At 37.6% G+C, this 22,021-nt stretch overlaps 3 protein-coding genes and 1 long non-coding RNA gene across 4 annotated transcripts in view; 2 read left to right on the top strand and 2 right to left on the bottom strand.

The window, feature by feature from the left end:
- The first annotated feature begins 1,964 nt into the window (after positions 1-1,964).
- Positions 1,965-6,196, top strand: larp6b (La ribonucleoprotein 6, translational regulator b). The gene is given in 4 exon segments (NM_001089408.1): positions 1,965-2,017; positions 2,124-2,228; positions 3,629-3,842; positions 4,930-6,196. Coding segments are annotated over 3 exon segments (1,416 nt in total). The 5' UTR covers positions 1,965-2,017; position 2,124; the 3' UTR covers positions 6,028-6,196.
- A 2,166-nt stretch (positions 6,197-8,362) lies between these two features.
- The window catches only part of LOC141376522 (uncharacterized), a 195,428-nt gene continuing 181,769 nt past the window's right edge, over positions 8,363-22,021 (bottom strand). Inside the window, exon 2 of the long non-coding RNA XR_012386961.1 lies at positions 8,363-9,095. This is a non-coding gene — a long non-coding RNA (uncharacterized lncRNA). The remainder of the gene's footprint in view (positions 9,096-22,021) is intronic.
- vmac (vimentin type intermediate filament associated coiled-coil protein) lies at positions 12,309-19,953 on the bottom strand. The gene is made up of 2 exons (XM_694468.10): positions 19,455-19,953; positions 12,309-16,106 (listed from the first exon to the last, which is right to left on the bottom strand). The coding sequence occupies exons 1-2, from the start codon at positions 19,643-19,645 to the stop codon at positions 15,752-15,754; spliced, it is 546 nt and encodes a 181-aa protein (XP_699560.1). The 5' UTR covers positions 19,646-19,953; the 3' UTR covers positions 12,309-15,751.
- ndufa11 (NADH:ubiquinone oxidoreductase subunit A11) overlaps positions 21,065-22,021 on the top strand; it is a 6,215-nt gene continuing 5,258 nt past the window's right edge. The window contains 2 exon segments of the mRNA NM_200525.2: positions 21,065-21,172; positions 21,784-21,876. Coding sequence (NP_956819.1) covers positions 21,094-21,172; positions 21,784-21,876 — 172 coding nt within the window. The 5' untranslated portion in view covers positions 21,065-21,093.

Below are 22,021 nucleotides of genomic sequence, written 5' to 3'. Positions count from 1 at the left end.
ATGATTTCTGAGCTAAAATAATTACTATTACATATATATATATATATATATATATATATATATATATATATATATATATATATATATATATATATATATATATATATATATATTTTTTTTTTTATAATAATATATTATAATATATAATATAATATTACGACATATCTTATAATATTAAATAATAATAACATAATAATATATTTTCGTCTGTTCCCCATATAATATGGACTATATTGGTTTGCTAACATGTTATTAAAACTCCAAGACTTAAGTTGTTTTCTACTAAAGGTTTGAAATGTCAACTACACATCATTACCAGAAGCTTGTCCCATCATACAGTATATACAAATCCATAGGAAGAGTATCAAGGTCATGGTAAAAAAAATATGTTAAATAATAATATCAAATTAAGCAACCAAAAAAGGACATTAAAAACTACAATACCGCTTTAATTTGTAATCTTTGCATATTGGATGGCCTGTTTATGATTTCTGGCCAAAATAATTACTATCATAAATATACATATTTTCTCTTATATATATATATATATATATATATATATATATATATATATATATATATATATTAGTACAAATAATTACTATCATATAAATTATCCTATACCATACAGAAGATACTCTCTAAAATGTCATTTAGTGCAACAATAGTTAATATAATATTAATAGTGTATATATCTCAACCCACCCACCTGATCTGATCACCCCATCAATTAATTTTACCCATTTGTCAGCAATAAGATTTAATAAAATAGTTTTTTTATTGTATACAGCTTAAAAACTGCAGGTCACAAATGTGTAATTTTTACATAAATATATATTATGTAAAACCTAGATTAAATCAATCATTATCTCACAAAAAAAAAAAAAAAAAACTGAAACATTAAAGCTACAGACTATAAGTAGTATAGTATAATAGAGTAGTATAATATACAGTAATTTTATATTCATATAGAAGATTTATAAATTTAATTAAACATGTCTTCTATATGAATATAAAATAGCTTTTGTACGTTTAATGTCATGCAAACAACAAAACAAATACAATGCATATGCTTTGACCTAAATGAAGGTCAATTAATCTGTTTCTAGCCTATAGAAAAGGCGAACATGCTTGTGTGCACATCTACTAGAATTAATCAGGAGTGGCTCTAATTCCGGTCACACCGAGTCCATCACGTCTACAAGGCAACAGTTACTGTAATTATAATATGGTTGAGCACACATTACCTTTCGTGTTTATTGGCTGTGAATAGCGTCAGATAATTAGCAGGACTTCAGTCTACCTTTATCGTATTCTTTGAAGAATGCCACATATGTGAAGAAAAACATGATGTTAACACGGGGGATGCCAACAGTCCTAATATACAGGAAGCCTCGTAGGGGGCTCAGCAATAGTTCTGCACGGCCGTCTCACGGATCCCCCGTGGCATCTATTCATTTAGAATACACTTAGCGCTTAATCTTGACACCTCACCCCTTAAAGCACACAGGCAAGTCGTGTCTATGGTCGATTTGCATAAAGTCAACAGTGTCTCCTACGTCCATGGGTCACAGAGCAACAAACACATCCATTAACCATTTAGTAAGGTCTTGGGAACCGAAGCTTAATTGGGCAATTAATAAAGATTAAGTATAAATAATATTGCCGTGTATAGTTTTATTCCGTCTTTTTAAAGATTTGATTTGTACAAACATTTCTCGTATTCAAGATTTGCACTCAGTGCGCATGTGCAGTAGGCTACGATTTTATTTTAAATGTACTCTTTCTTCGTAGTTCGTAATATACTTCGCGTTCGTCGTTTTAAATTTTTAAAGCGTTTTTAAAGTTAATTTCATGAAATTATCATGTAAGTATGAGTTTTCTCAGAGTTGTTTACCCATTGGACATATTCATTCAATTGTGACGTAGGGAGGTTTAAATCAGTATAGTAAACAGAATCACCTGTGCCCGGGTGATGTGTGGCGGTGCACGTGGAAGCAGACAGGGAAAACATCAGGTATCCTGTTTACACTGCAGTTTATCTAGATAATTATAAAAGTTTTATGATATAAAGGCAACTTTAGTATTAGTAAAACTAAATAATAATAATAATTTGTCAACAGCATGTCCTCACCCGGTTTTACTGACATCTTCCATTGTGAAGACACCCAACAATCAAAGGGGCTGTTCTCATACACTGACGACGGACTAAATGATAGTTTGGATGGGTAAGATACGGATTAGTTAGACGTTGTGTTTGTTGTTGAAGCATTATTTAGATTTAAAAAAAAAATTATAAAGTTGAAATGAGTTGTTTTTTCTCCCAGGCAAAAATATTAATATCTGTATTGAGGTAAAGTTGGTTTTAATTAGTAAATTTGTTCAATGACAACTTGTGACATGCTCCCTATATTGTTTACCATGGTACTTTAAATATTTGGCATGAATCACATGTAAGTATGACTTAAAAGCAACATTAGCACCATGTATTTGACTGAATAATGAACATGGGCAGTTGCTGTTAATATGATGTAACTATTTAGAATTGGCAAAGAATACTTTTATGAAATGATATTGTAAAGCAGAAAGTCTGAATGTGTGAAATATAAAACTTTACCTTAAACAAGTCTGTGTGTCTAATTGAGGTCAAGTTGGTTTTATATTTACACATTCATTCAGTGATATTTTCTGACATTCTCTTTGTTTACCATGGTACTTTGCATATTCGGTCTGAAATCACATGCAAGTTTGATTTGAAAGCAACATTAGCACTGTTTATTTGACTGTGAATAATGTTGTACTTTGATGGTCATTGACTGATAATGTAATTTCCCTATTTAGAAGGAATACTTTTCTGAAGTATATTATTGAGAAAGTCAGAATGTGTGAATTTAAACCAACTTTACCTCAATATAGTCTGCATATCTATTCTGACTTTAAAATAATCTTTAAAATAATATAGTTAAAACAACATTTTCTAAAACATTCCAATGAACAGAAAATAACTTTTAAAGTAAGGACGTCCCGATCATGTTTTTTTTTGCACTTAAGTCAGAGACTAAGTCATTTGATTTTGAGTATCTACCAAAAACTGATCCGATACTTCTATATAACGTAAAAACAACAAAAAAGAACAAAGAAACAGATCCAGAATGTTCCTTATTTTTTGTTTAGTTCACCTTATTGTAACATTCAACAACTCTATTAACAAACAGAGCACTTCTGTGAGGTAGCTTGAACAATCAAGTAATAAATAACAAATTCTTCACTTTTGGAATTTAGCGCAACAGTAAATATATTAGATTTTTTTTATATAATAACAAATAGCACCTCGACTTAAAATACCTGGTAGGCAATCTCAAGTTTACATCTCAGTTTGCTAGGAGTTTGCTATATTTTTAATATTATTATTATTTTAAATCCTGATCGAGTCTGGGACTGTGTGATCGGGCCTGATTTCCTGATCACATGATCAGATCTGGACATCCCTAGTTTAAAGTGTTCCACTTCTGTTGTTTTGCTTCTTGAGAAACCCTATTCATCATCTTTGACCACTATCCACTGCAAACAAATAGGATGTAGGATAATTCCAAATGCTTCTAAATGAATAAACACTTTTTTTTTTCAGGAGTTCAACTGATTTGACCGATGTTTTTGAGGAGGATTTCTGTGAGGGTGAGCTATGGATTCCTCCAAACGATGATGTGACGCAGCAAATTGCCACCCAGCTTGAGAACTACCTTTCTGATGAGAACCTATCAGATGATGCTTTTCTCCTAAAACACGTCCAGAGAAACAAGATGGGTTACGTTAGTTTAAAGCTGCTGACATCTTTCAAAAAGGTGAGCCCAAATGCCTAATCGCCTTTCTGAGTTGAAGTGTTGCCATGAAATGTGCTTTGACTTGTACTGTCATAAGTCTTTCTACTTTTTCTATAGTTTTTGTTTTGATCGAGCACCTTAGATTTTTCTAAAGAGATGGTTATTGATTTTACAGAGATTTATTATATATATATATATATATATATATATATATATATATATATATATATATATATATATATATATATATATATATTATTATATATATATATATATATATATATATATATATATATATATATATAATATTTATAAATATAAAAAGCCTGTCTGAGAAATGTGTATAAACTGTGTAGTCGGGTTTTACAGCCTTAAAAAATCTATAAAAATTCTAAAAAATAAAGCTGATTACTTCTTGGATTTCACCTAACCTGGGCTTATTTAAAAACATAACTCCCACGATAAACGAGGGACCACTGTTCTGCAAATGAAATCTCCCTAGGGGGGACTAGTTATGTAATGTGTATTTATATAGGAAATTTATCATGTATGGCCATACACCCAAAGCGCTTCACAATCATGAGGAGGGTCTCTCAACACCACCACCCTTGTGTAGCATCCACCTGCCATCCGTCAACACCAGCTATTGGGGGAGTTGAGAGACAAGGATACAGCCAATTCCGTGAATAGGGATTATAGGGAGGCCATGACAGTTATGCACCAATGGAGAGAATTTGGCCAGGACACCGAGGTTACACCTCTACTCTTTACAACAGGGGTGTCCAAACTCTGTCCTGGAGGGCCGGTGTCCTGTAGATTTTAGCTCCAACTTGCCTCAACACACCTTCAAGGATGTTTCTAGAAAGGCTATTAATAGCTTGATTAGCTAGCCCAGATGTGTCTCATTGGGGTTGGAACTAAACTTTGCAGGACACCGGCCCTCTAGGACCGAGTTTGGACATGCCTGCTTTATGAGAAGTGCCACAGGATTTTTAATGACCATAGAGAGTCAGGACCTCGGTTTAACGTGTCATCCAAGGTAGAGTTTGTTAACTAACTTGACTAATGGTTTTCTAAGATGTGCACACTAATTTTATTCTTTCTATAGATTCGAGATCTCACACGTGACTGGCGCACAACACTGGCGGCAGCAAGAACCTCTCTGCAGCTGGAAGTGAATGAGATGGGAACCAAGGTGCGACGACGGACTCCAGTACCCGATTGGCTCTTATGCATTCCCACAAGCAAGCTGCTCTTGGCCTGGAACTTTCTAGATGGCGCTGGTCCAGTCAAGGAGAAGTTCGAGTCACCTGGTGTGGAGCAGCTAGGCATCATGGAAGCCGCAATGCGTGTGTTTTCCCCTTACGGCACCATTTCATCCCTTCGCATTCTGCGCCCTGGAAAAGAAATCCCTGCAGAGTTGAAACGCTACACTAAGAAACACCTGGAACTGGGGCGCAAAGTATGTGCTGTGGTGGAGTACGAGTATCTGGAGGGCGCTCGCAAAGCTTTTGAAGCCCTGAAGGTGGAAGAGCAGCAGGGAGGTCGGGGCATTTGTGTGGTCCTGCTGGGCAGCCGTGGAACCCGTAAGCCCGGATGCAGCCAAGGCCTAGTGGACGAGGAGCAAGAAGACTGCATCGACATCGATGTTTTGAAAAGACCCGACAGAAAGGCCAGGCAGTTTGTTTATTCTCTGGAGGATTCAGCTGTTTGCAGCTCTTCAGAGTCTGATTTTGCCCCTGCCTCACCCCGACCCAACCGCAGGGTCTCCCGCCCTCAAGCCCTCTACGGCAGTCCTCTCGCCATCCCGCGGGTATCCACATTCCGCTCTGACCCTTACAGGAATCCTCTTGGCAGTCCTGTTGGAAGCCCGCTCCAGCCTCGTAAGCTTTTTCCTTGCAGTCATGTGACATCTCCTCTGGCTACGCATCCTTTCAGCAGCACGCCGAGTGGAGCTGGCACGTCCTTCAAGTACAAGGCCTCAGGTGAGCTCTCCCCAGATGATCTGGGCTTCACAAGCAGCCCGTGGGTTCAGAGACGTAAAAATGCAGCTCAAGTCATTCAGCCTGAGATGGCCAGCTCGATGTCACCCAGTCAGCTAATCAAGTCTTTAAGTGTGCTGGTTGTGCGTCAGCCTGTCGGCCCCGATGGGACCAAAGGTTTCCACAACTGCATCGGTCGAGGGAAAGTGCTGCTACCCCAATGACCCTGTTAAACATCCACTTAGAAGAAATGGTATGAGCCTTTGTGCAGTGCAGCAGAAGCACTTTTAATGCAACATAATCAGTCATGTTCTCCTATTCATGAAAAAGGAGATAAGTAATGTAAAAAAAATGTCTAATTAAATGTTAAATAAAGATGAATTTGTACTCCAATCTTTTTGTGTAAGTAACTATTTAAACCATAGGTCTCAAACTCGATTCCTGGAGGGAAGCTCTGCACATATTTGCTAGTCAATCACAGCTGATCCAACTAATTAATGCGTCAAGACTACTAGATACTATTAAGCAGGTGTAAGTTGAATGTGGTTAGAGATAAACTATGCAGAGCTGCGGCCCTGCAGGAATTGAGTTTGAGACCATTGATATAAAACATGTTAACTGTCAGTACTGTTGGTGTTCTTGTGTGTGTGTGTGTGTGTGTGTGTGTGTGTGTGTGTGTTTCTCTTCACTATCACATTCACATCGCTATTATCCCAGCTAGATCTCATTCAAAAGCTTAAAGGTATAGTTCACTCAGATATTAAAATTGTCAATATTTACTCACTTTTTACAGGTTTAAAACCTTTGTTTCTTCTGTTAAACACAAGTATTTTGAAGAAAGCTGGACAACTGTAACCACTGACTTCTATAATATTTGTTTTCCCTACTATGGATGTCATTGGTTGCAGGTTGCAATGGTCAGCTTTCTTCAAAATATCTTTTGTCAGAAAAAAAAACTGGTTTGCGTGGATTTTTTTTATATTGCAATCAGATGTAAAATACTTTACAGTAACAGTAAAAATATTACAGTACTTTTTTTTTTACCTCAAACCAAAATTTTTGGGGTTTGAAATGTAGCATTGGGAAGCTGTTCTGAAACTTAATTCATTTATTTTCCTTTGGCTTAGCCCCTTTATTATTCAGGGGTTGCCACAGGCGGAAAGAACCACCTATGTTTCATGCAGCGGATGCCCTTCCAGCCGCAACCCATTATTGGGAAACATCCATACACACTCACATTCACACACATACACACGGCCAATTTACCTAAAGCGCATGTCTTTGGACTGGGGTAAATCGAAGCATTCGGACAAACCCACGCTAACACGGGGAGAACATGCAAACTCCACATAGAAATGGCAACTGATTCAGCCAGGGTTTAAACCAGCGACCTTCTTGCACTGAGGTGACTGTGTTAACCACTGAGCCACCGTGCTTCCCCGGGTGTGGGTGGGTAAGGCCTGGAGAGGGAAGGTGCTGCAGGCAAGGACCTCAATGCATGTGGAATTTACTCCACCTAGGCGTCACGGCTGCTCATAGGGCGCACACGTTGGAGGGGGGCCTTGCCTAACAGCAAGAACGTCACAGGTATAGTCACTGGTTCCATCGACGAATCTGTGCAGAGTTAACACATTCTCCCAGTACTCAAGTTGGTTTCCCCCGGTTTCCTTAATTGACTAATCCAAATTGGCACCATAGAGGTACTCCTAAGTAGTAAGTAGTTATTTCTTAAGAGCAATCACTATCTGTTCATTAGCTACTACAGCAGGGGAGTTCTCGAGATCTACCTAAAGCTCAAACTCCCCTCTCCCACTGCAATGGGAGGCAGCCCTGGGCTCTCTCCTGGAACAGCATCCCAAGCAATCAATCATCAATAAAGTGTGAACTCTTGGGAAAAAGTAGCTAGTTACATTGAAGCAGCTTTTTTTTTTTTTCAAAATGTTTTCAAATTTCCAAGGCTGTTAAGAGTCAAAGTACAAAACAACAGCAGTAGCATTGCAATGACAAAATAATTATCCTTTATTAAGCACACAATGGCATTTTCTAAAAGTAAATATATATATATATATAATAATGATTTGTGTCTCCTTTTTGGTGATATATTTGATTAAAGCCCTCACACAAAGGTTCTTCAGGTTAGTCTGTTAGAATACTTTATAGATCAAATTGTTATTACCAATATATGGCTACGCACACTAGTGTGGTGTGTGATCTTATAAGATGACGCTGCGCTGCTTCACTAAATGGAAATGTATCTGTTTTCAAGCTACTCTGCTGCTTGCTGGAAAAATAGCAACTACAAAAGCTACATTGTATCATAGGCTGCTGTAATGCTACTAAATAGTGTGGCTAAGCTAGTAGCTAAGTTGCTAGCTACCCCAACCCTTATGAAACGATTCAATCAGCAATCTGAACCAAGCTTCATCACCATGAGTTTAAATGTGTATTCATCATTTTCACATACATGTTCTTACAGAGAGACAGCTAACAGGCTAACAACTGTGTAGCCTATAGCTATAGGTGTTTCTGATGAGAAAAATAAAGCACACAATTAGGCACTGAAGAATACCAAAATAATTTATTAGAATTTTCCAGAATAAATCCATTTAACAAGTAACCATGAGTCTTTTAGGCACTGTTTTACCGTCTATCTAGAGAAAATAAACACTCCTGTACAGGGCACTAGCAAGACACATATGACATGCCCCAATATGTAACATTACCATGCTGTAGTTCAGTACCATAGGTAACTCTTAAAGCGAACACGGAAAAATATTGTATAACCATCACATCTTAACAGGACAAATGACACGCTGTACATGAATAATGCCGCGTCATCAGTACACTCAGTCACTACATTATGGCTCCCCTCCATCTGGCTTTCCGGAGCCTGACTGTATAAATATGGCAAAACATAACAGGCTTGCATAGACTTCATTTTTCTAGGCCGAATTAAAAAGAGCAGCAAAACAAGTGAACAACATCATACCTTTGTATTAAATTGGTATAACAATTTCATCTGCACAACTGAAATAAAGTCAAATATAGAAGATTTCCATGTGTGTGTGTGTGTGTGTACAGTTAGGTCCATAAATATTTGGACCGACACAATACTATACTTTGTTTGGCTCTATACACTAACATAATCGTTTTGAAATGAACACGACATGCTTTACGGACTGTCAGCTTTAATTTGAGGGTATTTACATCCAGAACAGGTGAACGCTGTAGGAATGCTGTAGCATTTGCAACCAAGTATTAAAAAGTGAAAGTTTTATGATTGTTATCCTGTCTAAATAATTTTGGACTCTTAACAAGTGGGAGGCACATATGCAAACTGTTGTAATTCCTACAGCGCTCATCTGAATTGGATGTAAATACCCTCAAATTAAAGATGACAGTCTGCAGTTTAAGCATATCTTGTTCGTTTCATTTCAAACTGATTGTGTTGGTGTATAGAGCCAAAAAAAATTAGAATTGTGTCGGTCCAAATATTTATGGACCTTACTGTATATGTAACATGATCAGTCAAACCAGGAAAACATACAAGATATTTAACCAACAAAAGCAAGCATTTTACAGTCTTTTACCATCTCTCAACCATTAGCTCGTGCTTATAATTGTACAACTAACCACTTGGCTGAAAATGCTCAGCTTTCCTGCTGGGTCACTATTTTAAGTGCATTGCTGTTTTATTAAGGGAGCCTCTCAGAGAACAGCTTCACTGCACAAACCACTTAATTACACATAATGCACCTTAAATTATAGTGTATGTTTGGTATGCACCACTAGGATGGTGTCAAACTGTCACTTAAAAGGAGCCTTGAGCTTAAGAGCCTCGCTTAACAACATAATGGTGGTGAGGTATCACAAAACTCCCATGGTTCAGTCCTCTTGCTTATGAGTTTCCAGCAGAGCTCTTTAAATGTGAAATAACCAGCAACTACATATAATACGTAGAATAACACTACGAATAATAATTTCGTATGCATTAGTTTAAATGCAATAGCAAAGGACAATATATTTCTACAGCATTTATTTAGAGATATTTTACATATCCATTTTTTTTATTATTTGCATTATTTAACATGACCTATGAACAAAAGTATATTACAAGCTTATATTAAAAAATGCTGTAAAAAGAATTTTAGTCCAGGGTACATGCATTAACTAATGTCAGACCTTACTGTAAATTATTACCGTTGTTCAAATTTAAAAATAAATAATTGCACTATATTTAGCGCCTAAGTGTAACAGAAGAGATCCTGACCAAATTGTGTGAACGATTCCTTTAAGTTTTGTTTCTAACCACACACCTTGTTTCATATAAAAACAAAACCCACAGTAGACCTGTTGTAGCAGGAAAGTGCTAATGCTGGGAATAAAACCAAACAGATTTATTGTACAGGGTGGGCAATTTATATGGATACACCTTAATAAAATGGGAATGGTTGATGATATTAACGTCCTGTTTGTAGCACATTGGTATATGTGAGAGGGCAAACTTTTCAAGATGGGTGGTGACCATGGTGGTCATTTTGAAGTCGGCCATCTTGGATCTTTGTTTTTTTCAATAGGAAAAGGGTTATTTAACACATCAAACTTATTGGGAATTTCACAAGAAAAACAATGGTGTTTTAACTTAACTTTATTCTTTTATGAGTTATTTACAAGTTTCTGACCACTAATAAAATGTGTTCAATGTGCTGCTCATTGTGTTGGATTGTCAATGAAACGCTCTTCTCCCGCTCTTCACACACTGATAGCAACACTGCAGGAGAAAAGCCAGCACAGGCTTCCAGTATCCGTAGTTTCAGGTGTTTAAGTGGTCGTAGTTTAAGTGGCCAGAAAATTGTTAATAACTCATGAAAGAATAAAGTTACGTTAAAACCAAGCACACCATTGTTTTTCTTGTGAAATTCCCAATAATGTGTCAAATGACCCTCTTCCTATTGAAAAAACAAAAGATGGCCGACATCAAAATGGCCACCATGGTCACTGCCCATCTTGAAAAGTTTGCCCCCTCACATATACTAATGTGCCACAAACAGGACGTTATCATAACCAACCATTCCCATTTGATTAAGGTGTATCCATATAACTGGCCCAACCTGTAATTACTGTTTTCAAACACATTTCCCTAATCACCTCAACTTGACAACAGGGATCCGTTCTTCGTACCTCACTTAAATGATCTAAGATGATTTGGCAGATCCTGGATCTTTTCATCTTGATAACTGATCGCTAATTTGGTTCTTCAAACAAGTTCGCGAATCAGATTAGAATGTCTGGATGAACTAATCTGAGATTGCTGCGTGTGAAGGACTGATCTATCGATCCTCAAAATCATGATGCAACGATTGGCTGACGGCAGCTTAATGACATCATCTGATTAATATTCAATTATCCATGTGAGCAAAATTACATCAAATTAGCAGTAAACGGTTTGTTAAATATGATACGCAATAACCTTCCACATTTGTTGTGAGCTGCATGCATTACACTTTCATGTGTCAAGAGTATTCATCATGTATTTCAATGCAAATCAATGTATTTAGTTCTACATTTAGAAAAGATTTTCTTTATTATAGCAGCCGTTTTTTTAATCGGTGTAAAGAATAACTGGATGTTTACAAAAGCATTTTGATATTGGTAAAGGCGTCTGCAACTTTTGTGAAGCATCAAATCACCGGCATATTAACTATCAAAACTTCTTTATGACTGCATGTATTATTGCTTTTATAAAAAGTCACATATTGTGCATTATACAAAATTTGTACTAAAGCGATCTAAAAAGTTCATATCAATAAGTTTTCTCTTTGCACCACCAGGTGGCAGTCTTTGTACTTTCATTTCGAGGGTGCAGATTGCATACGCTTTTTTAATATGTATAACTTTATTTATTTTAGTAATAACTTTAACTTTATATATGTAGTTAAAAAATATGTACCATTTTCCCAAGTGTAACTACTACTGTAAGAAAATATCAGATTTCGATACATACTTTCTGTATTATCTTTGCTTGAACTGAGCCGATCTAATCCTGTTTATATGATTTGAACCTGCTCCCGATCAGGTTTGAGCTAGCAGAACTGTTGCTATGACTACAACTCTCGGATCAGCTTTGAAGAACGAAACGATCCTGGATCATGTAAAATCGTCAATATCCAAATCCAGCTGACTGAGTAATCCACGTACAAAGAACGGACCCCAGGACCAATTAGTGATCTAAAAACGATGTATGTGTGCCCAGTGCGTAACACAACAGATGACACTAAATCAGCCTAGAAATAAAATCCAGCCTAAATTATAACCTGCTAAAATTGTTCACTGAGAAGCTCCAACAAAACGGCAAACCCAGCATATCCAACTCAATCTCTTCTCAACTTTTTGATTTAGTAGATAATTCATATAAATTTGTTCGATCTCATTCGTACAATTTAGTACGATTTGCTCATCACCTAATGATGGTTGGGTTTAGAGGCGGGGTTGGGTGCCACACCTCCTTTTTAAAATCTTTTATTTTCTTATGACTGAACTCATACGAATTAGCCACTAAATTGGCAAAACGTAAAACACTTATGCTTTCTGGTGAGATCAGATCACATTTAGGCAATATCCACAGACAGAGCAGTGTTCAAAGCAATGCCCTTTTTAAAACAGGACTGGATCGGATTTAACAGATAAAACTTTATGAAGACAGCAAATTTATGTGAACTTGAGCGTAACTTTTAAAAACATTATGATATTCATGTAAACTTTGAAATACAGGTATAGATATTCCAACAAAATATCACAGTATAAGCAAATATAAAGATAAAAAAGAAGAACCAACTGAAAACAGCGTGTCAGGGTTAGTTCGCCCAAAAAAAAAAAATGTTGTTATTACTCAACGTCATCTAGTTGCAACACCCAGGAACCTTCAGTCATCTTCAGAACACAAATAAGGATATTTTAGATGAAATTGGAGAGCTCCCTCAACCTCCAAATGACGCAATGATCTCGAGATGTTCAGACAAATATAAAAATACTGTCAAAACATTCCATGTGACTTACTGTAATGCCGAGTTCAGACTGCATGATTTTCAAAGTAGTCGTGTCGCAGATGTTTTCACACTGCATGACTATCTGGGCTAACGTTTTGTCGCTGCTTTATGTACACTGCAAGTTGGATCGGCAACAGGGAGTTTCACATTGCATGACTTTACAATAGGAAGAATCGCCAACAACTTTGTTCAAACTACATCTCACAACCAAAAACATGTAGTATATCGTTTATTATTAACTACAAAACGAGAAAGAACCCTTTGATGGGTAAAAAATGTACATATTTACTCACCTGGGTTTGAAGGGAATTTGCAATTTCTCCTCAACGTTTTTCTTTTTTTGACCTGGTTGCTCAGATCACACGTCAAACAGACACAGCTGCTCCTGCCAAACTTCCACTAGTTTTTCCTCCATTTCTTGAGTCCAAATAAACTGAAAATGAACGCTTTTAACTTCTCCCCCAACCTCTCGCTGGCCTGCAAGTACCCACACTCGTGGATGCTGCTCTCTCATCAGCTGTAGGCGATCGCGGATGTTATTTTCAGTCAAAACTCATTTCACACGGCATGATTTGAATCGAGTTTGAATCGAGTATCACAGTCAACAACTATAGTGAGACGCGATCCAGCGGTACATCCTTGATAAACTTTCTGACGTGCACTGCTCTGGAGCTCAGAGGAGCTCATGACAGTGTGTGGCTGTGTGTATGTGTGGTCACGTGATGTGCTTTCAGCGGACAGAGGGCTTTTCAGAAATGCTAGATAAAACACAATGTGTGTTGGTCATTTTCGTTCTAAAATGGCATTTTAACACTAAGGGCCCTATCATACACCCGGCGCAATGTGGTGCACGGCGCGGCGCAATAGTCTTTTGCTAGTTTCAGCTTGGCGCAAGAGTCGTTTTGAGGCGTTGCGCTACGCTGTTTAAATAGCAAATGCATTAGCGCTCAGATGTTCTGGTCTAAAAAGGAAGGCGTTCTGAGGCGGACCGCTGGCGCGTTGCTATTTTGATAAACTATAATAGATTTTTCATTAGACCAAAACAAACCCGGTCTAAACTCCGGCGCAAAGTTGCGCCTCGCTTACGCACTGCTTAATACTAGCAAGAGAGCAATAGGCAAATATCTTTACATATGAAAAAATTTAAATATTAAGGATATATATAGGATATAATAAGAATAGATATAGAATATAAATATAAAGGATTAAAATATTACAAAACATATTATTTTCTAGCCAACATAAATATGAAAAATCACTGCTTTTATGTCTTCTTCATCTCGGAGGCTTTTTCAGTTCATTCATAACAATTTGCTTTTGTATAATGTTATTATTATTAGCAGTATTATTTATTATATCCATATTTATATTTGTTTTATTAAAAACAAGCTTAAATTTGCCCACCTGTCAGGTTTTAGACCATATGGGGCAAAGCATGTGTTTTAGGATATAACTCAGGTTTTTGAGCACATTTTGTTGTTATTATTATTCATTTATTCGTTTGCTGGAAATTAGAACTGAAATTAGAAATAGTTTTGAAATGAATATTTGCGCTTAACAAACAAAAGTATTTATTTATAGACTAATTGATGTCTGTGCGTAAAGGTTTCTTTATCCAAGAGCGATAGTGAAAGTAGATCCATTATCTCTCATTCTCACGCAGTAGATGCTCTGTTTAACAGTTTTCTGTTAAAAAACTGTGAACTGTTTGCTAGTGAAATGCTCAGTTTTTCCACTTAGACTTACTTTGCATCCTGTAAATAGCAAATGCGATTATGGTGCGACGCAGCTGCTCTTAAAGGGAATGGGAGATGAGACTCTAATTGGTTTAGTCTCAAAACACACCTATAACTCATTAAGAAAATAAACTCAACCCTTTTAGACCATGCGCCACGGAGCAAAGCAGGTTTTTCCGTCCTTAAATTAGCAAAAACGCGTTCTGACATGCCCTGAAAGCGTTTGCGCTCTGTGCATGGACCGTCAAAATAGAGCCCTAAGACTTATTAGTGTAAACAGGGCCTAAGTGAGTACTTTTCGCGAGCGGGTTTGCGACGGGGGCGGGGGATCTGCAAAGTCAGCTCAGCATCGTGTTGTCTATTGGCCATCGGCGATGGATAATGGCATCGTCTATCGGCCCAACCCTATTGTCAACATAACTCACTGGAAATCCAAAATACTTCCACACCGGTGACTTCCTGCGTCTGCAGTTGCCATGCTGTCTTTCAGCCAAGCTGACATGACATGAGGGTGTGGCAGCACCGACGATTCCATTTCTGATTCGATAATCGACATTGAGCATGAATTGGAATCGTGACACCCTCACTGTCTATGCAGGAAAGGGTTTTCAAAATATCCTAATATGTGTTCCGAAGATGAAGGTCTCAGGGGATTGGAGTGAGGCGAGCGTGAATAAATAACTATCCATAACAAATCCTTACAATTTAAACTGACCTTTAAAAAGTACTGTTTAATTCAGTGTTTCTCAACCATGTTTCTGGAGAACCAACAGCTCTGCAAATTGTTCATGCTCAGATCATCAGCTCATTAGCAGAGACTGAAAGACCTGTGATGAGTGTGACAGACAAAGCAGACCTCCAAAACATGCAGTGTTGGTGGTACTACAGGAACATGGTTGAGAAACACTGCTTTAATCCACTTATTAACTGAAATAGAGACAAATTTAGAAGAGATGAGGCATACTTGTATGATTCTGCACACAGATTCAGCCAGAACTGACCAGAGACACCACACTAGAATCTCTTTCCATTTCCCATTCACACTTTAGCAACTTATATTAATGATACAATTGATATTTTATCAAAGGATGACCAGACGCTGTTACCATCGAAACAACACACAGGCTTTTCTAAACCTGAGACGAGGAGCAGTTGAACTGAGACTCTCATACAGTGGTCCCGAACACAACCCCATCTAATTCCTGATCGTCAGAGTCGTCCTCGCTGAGTGAGAAGTCTTTGTGGTTGGAGAGGCGGCTGGGGCTGCAGTTGGACTCTCCGTCCGTGAGCGAGCTGTTGGTGGTGGGCTTCCCCAAGTCACTGACCGGCCCCATTCTCTCTGCCTCAGCCATCTGGGCCAGCATGCTGTCTAGCAGCGGACGGCTTTTGCAAATGTTGTCCAGTAGTTGACATCTGTGTTGTAACTGTCCAATCAGAGAGTCTTTCTCTTTAATGGTTTGGTTGAGTTTATGAATGGATTCCTCTGATTGGCAGAGCTTCTCGTGGAGGAAGAAGATCTCTCTAAATGAAAAAGAAAGATGACATTTTTAATCAGCTTACTGTGCGCCATATTTGTACAGTGCTTCCAGGACAAATGTCATTCAACTGCACTAGTCAAGACTAAGGCCAATCTGAAGATGCTGGACTTCAGCACTGTGTACTGGTGTAGTAACGAGCAAACAAAGAAAACAAAGCACAAAGGCAGAATATTACATGGGTGAGATTTTTTTTAATGTTTTTGTACGTTACGAATTTGTGCTAAACAAGAATCGAACCCCCGCGTGATTAGGGGGCCCCACGTCGTCGCGATTTTCAATAATTGAAATCCGGCAACCGCAATAATCAAACTCTTGGGAACAACTGTGGTCAGAACCAAAGTTCACAGGTCTGTGTAGTCTAAATTCCTCTCAGCTCATACCATAAAGTTGACTTGATTTTAACTCTCCTCGACGCCCACACAGGAGAAGACGCGCCGCGCTCTTCCTCGCCGCAGGTTCTCGTTAAAAATTAATGACTTCTGGCTACTTTGACGCTCTCGCTGCTTTCGGTTTGTGATCGCTCGTCAGTTTTTGAAGGATTTCCCGCGTTGTTGCTCCACCCCGCCCCCTTTCCCGCTCCTCAGTTTGTGATCGTTCCTCAGTTTGTGATCGCTTCCCCCCGTTGACCACCACCACCTCCCCCTCACCCGACACTGGGGGCCCCTTCAGTGATCCCTGCAGGGGGGCCTCCGCATTTTGCGCTACGCCACTGCACAAAATACTTGGCTTATGCTAGTTTTGTTGAATAAAATAACCAAACAATGCGAGTGAAATATGACAACGAGACGCTGCGGTGTCAGAAACTTGTATTACTGTCGGCTAAGTGAACAAGTCGATCATAACGGGGATTCATTCACAAACGAATCGCTCCCCTTCGTTAGAGTTAGAAGTAAAAGCAGGAGAGGGGTTGTGTTTCAGGACATGGACTACATCAAACTTAACCGGTAGGGTGAATAATACATTTCCATGCACACAAACACTGGCTCTTATCTTTATCAGCAATGTGGTCAATTATCCATCGATGTATAAATGTGATGTAAAACGATAATTTTCGGAATTTAAAAAAGTTTTTGCATACTGACCACCGGGAAAACATCAGATGTATATGTATATATCTCTGGCTCTAGATGGCCAGTCCTCCGCTGCACCTTGGTTCCACATTTATTTAAAAGGAGCGCTACCCTGTACTAATATGGCAGCTCTATTCCATTCGCATTTCTTCCAATAGAAAACAACAGCGTAGGTGACATCTAATGTAAATTTCTACGTAATTTTCTAACGCAGCACGTTAACGCGATAACTGCCCACCAATAAATATATATATATATAAAATTATATATATATATATATATATATATATATATATATATATATATATATATATATATATATATATATATATATATATATAAAATTTTAAATAACAAACTGTTATTTCTGAAAGCATTCACTTAATGTCATTATTTCATTTTTGGCGGAAGTGGTGTTTAGCAGCTTTTGCGTCTGAACTCTATTATATATATATATATATATATATATATATATATATATATATATATATATATATATATATATATATATATATAAAATTTTAAATAACAAACTGTTATTTCTGAAAGCATTCACTTAATGTCATTATTTTATTTTTGGCGGAAGTGGTGTTTAGCAGCTTTTGCGTCTGAACTCTTTATTATATATATATATATATATATATATATATATATATATATATATATATATATATATATATATAGTTATATATATATATATATATATATATATATATATATATATATATATATATATATATATATATATATATATATAGTTATATTGAGTTCAGACGCAAAAGCTGCTAAATGCCACTTCCGCCAAAAATGAAATAATGACATTAAGTGAATGCTTTCAGAAATAACAGTTTGTTGGCAAAAGCTGCTAAATGCCACCTGCCTTTGACAGCAAAAGCCTCTATATCTTGAAAACCAATCAGAAGGCGATTTCGATTTTAAAAGATGGAGTCAAAACTCTGTGCATTATAAGAAAAAGAAAACAATGTACAGTCGGAAGTGTAGCATGCATTCACAATAATTTTTTGTGCAGCGGCGCTACTTTGAATGAGTCCGATTTACCATACATTGAACAGCAACTCCATTTCACGAAAGACCGAGTTAAGATGCCGTTCTTTTATCCCACATGAATGCTATGAGGATAAACAGGAGACCAAGACCTTAAGTATGTTGAGAATGAATGAATGAATGAATGAATGAATGAATGATTGAATGAATGAATGAATGAATGATTGAATGAATGAATGAATGAATGAATGAATGACAGCTTCAAAAATTGTCTGAGAGACATCCCTTTTGCCCAGTAGGCTTACCTTGTGTTTTATTTGCTAATGTAAGCTATTTTTAAAAGATAAATATAATGTATAAAATTATACATTATTATATTACTTCATAATACCTATACGTCTGCTAAGCTTTTTATATTCATGGACAATGCACAGATATTGTCGTTTCAGTTTTTACACTACATTATTTGAATTCACCAAGCTTCGTTTACAATGTTTACATTGCTCTACTTACAATAAATCTAAATCCCAAATATCAGAAATGACAACAGATTGTTAGGTTTTAATGTTCTTGATTAATGCACTTATTTGACAGATTTCATTCATTCATTTTCCTTCAGCTTTTTTCCTGGTTTATCCCAGTGGAATGAACCGCCACTTACTTGACAGATTTATGTAATAATTTTTGGTGGTTTGTGTAATATGTGTTTTATGTTTGTTAAAATAATTTCTAATTACATCTTTAGTGATTTTCAACTAATTACACTGACTTGTCCCAATAGGTGGATTTAGAGGGCTTTGCATAAAAGCACTGATGAATTTTGACGCAAAATTTACCTCGTTAAAAAACAAAGAATTGTCTAAAGTGACATTTTTGGGAAAAAATATTTTATTTACTAGCTAATAACATTTTCATTACATATAATATGACACTACTAAACCTAATTATATGAGCCTGTTAGAAAATGGTCATTTACAAGAAAAGAGGTCTGATGGATTTAGAGGGTTTTGCATCTAAACTCTTCATATATATTTTCCTTGGCAGTGTGGTCACCGTTTCTCTTTAAACCATCAAAAGATATATAAAAAAAACAATGACTTCGTAAACCACCAAATCGTAACCCATTTTACTTATTTTTAAGAGTCTATTACAGCCCGGAGCTTTTCGATTTAGCACAAATGTCAACAAACAAATCTATAGAGCATCTACAGAAGGACGCAGCTGAGTACGAGCAAGTAACACCCTCTTTCCCTCACTTGTCCTTGGCCTCCGTGATCTCCTGCGTGGCGGCTCTGAGCTGCTCGTCTTTGCGGATGAGACTCTCCGCCTGCTCCCGCACGGTCCTCTCCGCCTCTCGCAGCCGCTGCTCCAGCTCCGACACCCGGCGGTGCAGCGCGGCCAGATGCGCGTTCGCCTCTCGGATCTGCACCGGAGACGGGGACGACATGATGTCCGGGATGCGGAAGATAAAAACACTCTCATCCACGGTACGGGCTGATCATCTTCTGCGGGTCGTCTCGGAGGCTGAACTCTCCCTCAGTCTCAGCATGCGTTATGCTACAGCATGCGTGGATGGATGTAGTCTTCGGTAATTCTCTGTCTGCAACACAGTGACAGTCGACAACGCGGGCTTGGCGCAGCTCGTACATTTATGATTGTGTCGTATAAACGTGGGTTATGCAGTTTGTGTATGTTTTTCCGTCCAGCTGACGTGTCATTTGCACCAACTTCATAGCAACCTGTAGCTGCTGACCCGGAAATGATATTTACAGCAACTGACCAATCAGAGTAGACGATAGACAGCATTGATCAAACTGCACTTTAGGTACCAAAATAAATGAGCTTCATTTGACTGTGTAGTTAATATACCATTTAAGACAGTAAACAAATTTTTGTTTTGTTTATTTCATTTGTTTGTTTCTTGATTGCTAATTTCTATCATGTCTCAACCAATGACTGTAAAAAATCTCAACATTGTCTCAACTCTGTTTCTCTTGCTCATAGATATATACATTAGATGTCGCCTGGCCTATTGTTGTCTATTGGACGGAATGCGTCAATAGCGCCGCCATCTTGGTACAGGGTAGCGCTCCTTTGAAATGAATGCGGGAGCAAGGTACAGTGGAGGACTGTGGCCATCCAAAAGTTTTTATGCAGCGGATGCCCTTCCAGCCGCAACCCATCTCTGGGAAACATCCACACACACATTCACACACACACTCATACACTACGGACAATTTAACCTACCCAATTCACCTGTACCGCATGTCTTTGGACTGTGGGGGAAACCGGAGCACCCGGAGGAAACCCACGCGAACGCAGGGAGAACATGCAAACTCCACACAGAAACGCTGACTGAGCCGAGGCTCGAACCAGCGACCTTCCTGCTGTGAGGCGACAGCACTACCTACCGCGCCACTGCTTCGCCAAGAATATGTTTTATTATATAAACTTGTTTTTTATTTTATTCACATGCTCTTATAGGCCTATATATAAGATTTTGTCTGCATATTTAAGTATATTTGTTTTGTTGTATAAATATTAAGGACTTTTGAATTTGTTAACTCAAAGGTGTTGTTCAGTAAAAACAGATATCATCACTATTTCACACAGCTTCAGCTTTAAATTAAACACACTGATGTGTTGTGTGGAGTGTGGACACCCGTGTTCACTGAGCTTCTACAAGATTCCCTAATGTTATCTAAGTATTACATTTTAAAGGAATGCTAAATATGATTATGTGTAAATCCTCAAATGAACTGAGGAGGGCAACATCACACATGTAGCTGTCTAGTGTGCCGCAAATCTCAAAAGAAGAAGAGGAAGTGCGAGAAGGAAGAGGTCGAGAAGAGACTCTCGCGACATCTCATTCGTGTCCTTGATGCGCTAGCAGAGATGGGCTACTGGGATCTAGAAGAGGGCAAAGACTGCGTTGCCAAAACATGGGTCACCACGAAAGTGGCCACCGTTGTAGGTTAGTCTGAAAGATATCTAAACTGTGATGGATCATTTGAGCTTAGTTTTGAACCTGCGCGTTGCTTATGCAGTATAAATGCTATGTTGTTAGCATGTGCATTAGCCCTTTAGTAAATAACAGTGTAATGTTACTGTACTGTTATGTGGTAATTATATATTTCCCACATTATTTAAATATATTAGGTGTTTGTTTTTTTATATCGTGCGGGTTTATTGGTTACAGGCTATTCCCCTGTGCTAATGAATTTACCGGTTGTTTGTGTCCTGGTTCTCGAGGTGTCATTAGATTTTGCCTGATTTAATAGAGGTAAAGTTGATTTTATATTCGCACATTCGTTTATTTAGAAGTCTCTATATTGTTTACCATGTTACTTTAAATATTCAAGCGGAATTTCCATGCATGTGTGCATTGAAAACAACATTAACACTGTTTATTTGACTGTAAACAATGTTGTACTTTGATAGTCATTTGCTGCCAACCTGATTTCGCTATTTATAGTTTGCAAATAATACTTTCATGAAATTATATTATTAAGAGGAAAGTCTGAATGTGTGAAAATAAAATCAACTTTACCTCTTTCCTGATTTATATATTGCTGTTGTCTGCAGGACTGGTCGCTACTGCCTACCGTATGGTGTTATTTAAACCTGAACCCCCTCTTCAAGCTTTGACCTCAGCAGCATCACTCACTGGCACAATGGGTAAGATCCAAATAATAACACGATGCAAACCTATTCATTGTCTGTCATGCTGAGCTTGGAATATATCTTTATAAGTTTGACCCTAAAAGTGTTTAAAAGCTTTAACAGCATGGCTACTGTATGATTTGAAAATTTGTACTTTGTT

Source organism: Danio rerio, chromosome 11, assembly GCF_049306965.1.
Source record: "Danio rerio strain Tuebingen ecotype United States chromosome 11, GRCz12tu, whole genome shotgun sequence".
Lineage (NCBI taxonomy): Eukaryota > Metazoa > Chordata > Actinopteri > Cypriniformes > Danionidae > Danio > Danio rerio.
This window is presented reverse-complemented; position numbering and strand designations above follow the sequence as displayed.

What these genes read in the sequence shown, in the direction of transcription:
- vmac (XM_694468.10), bottom strand. Translation starts at nt 19,645, where the DNA reads ATGTCGTCCCCGTCTCCGGTGCAGATCCGAGAGGCGAACGCGCATCTG. An exon ending in ATCACGGAGGCCAAGGACAA is followed by an intron (nt 16,107 to 19,454) that starts GTGAGGGAAAGA and finishes TTTTTCATTTAG; the next exon opens with AGAGATCTTCTTCCTCCACG.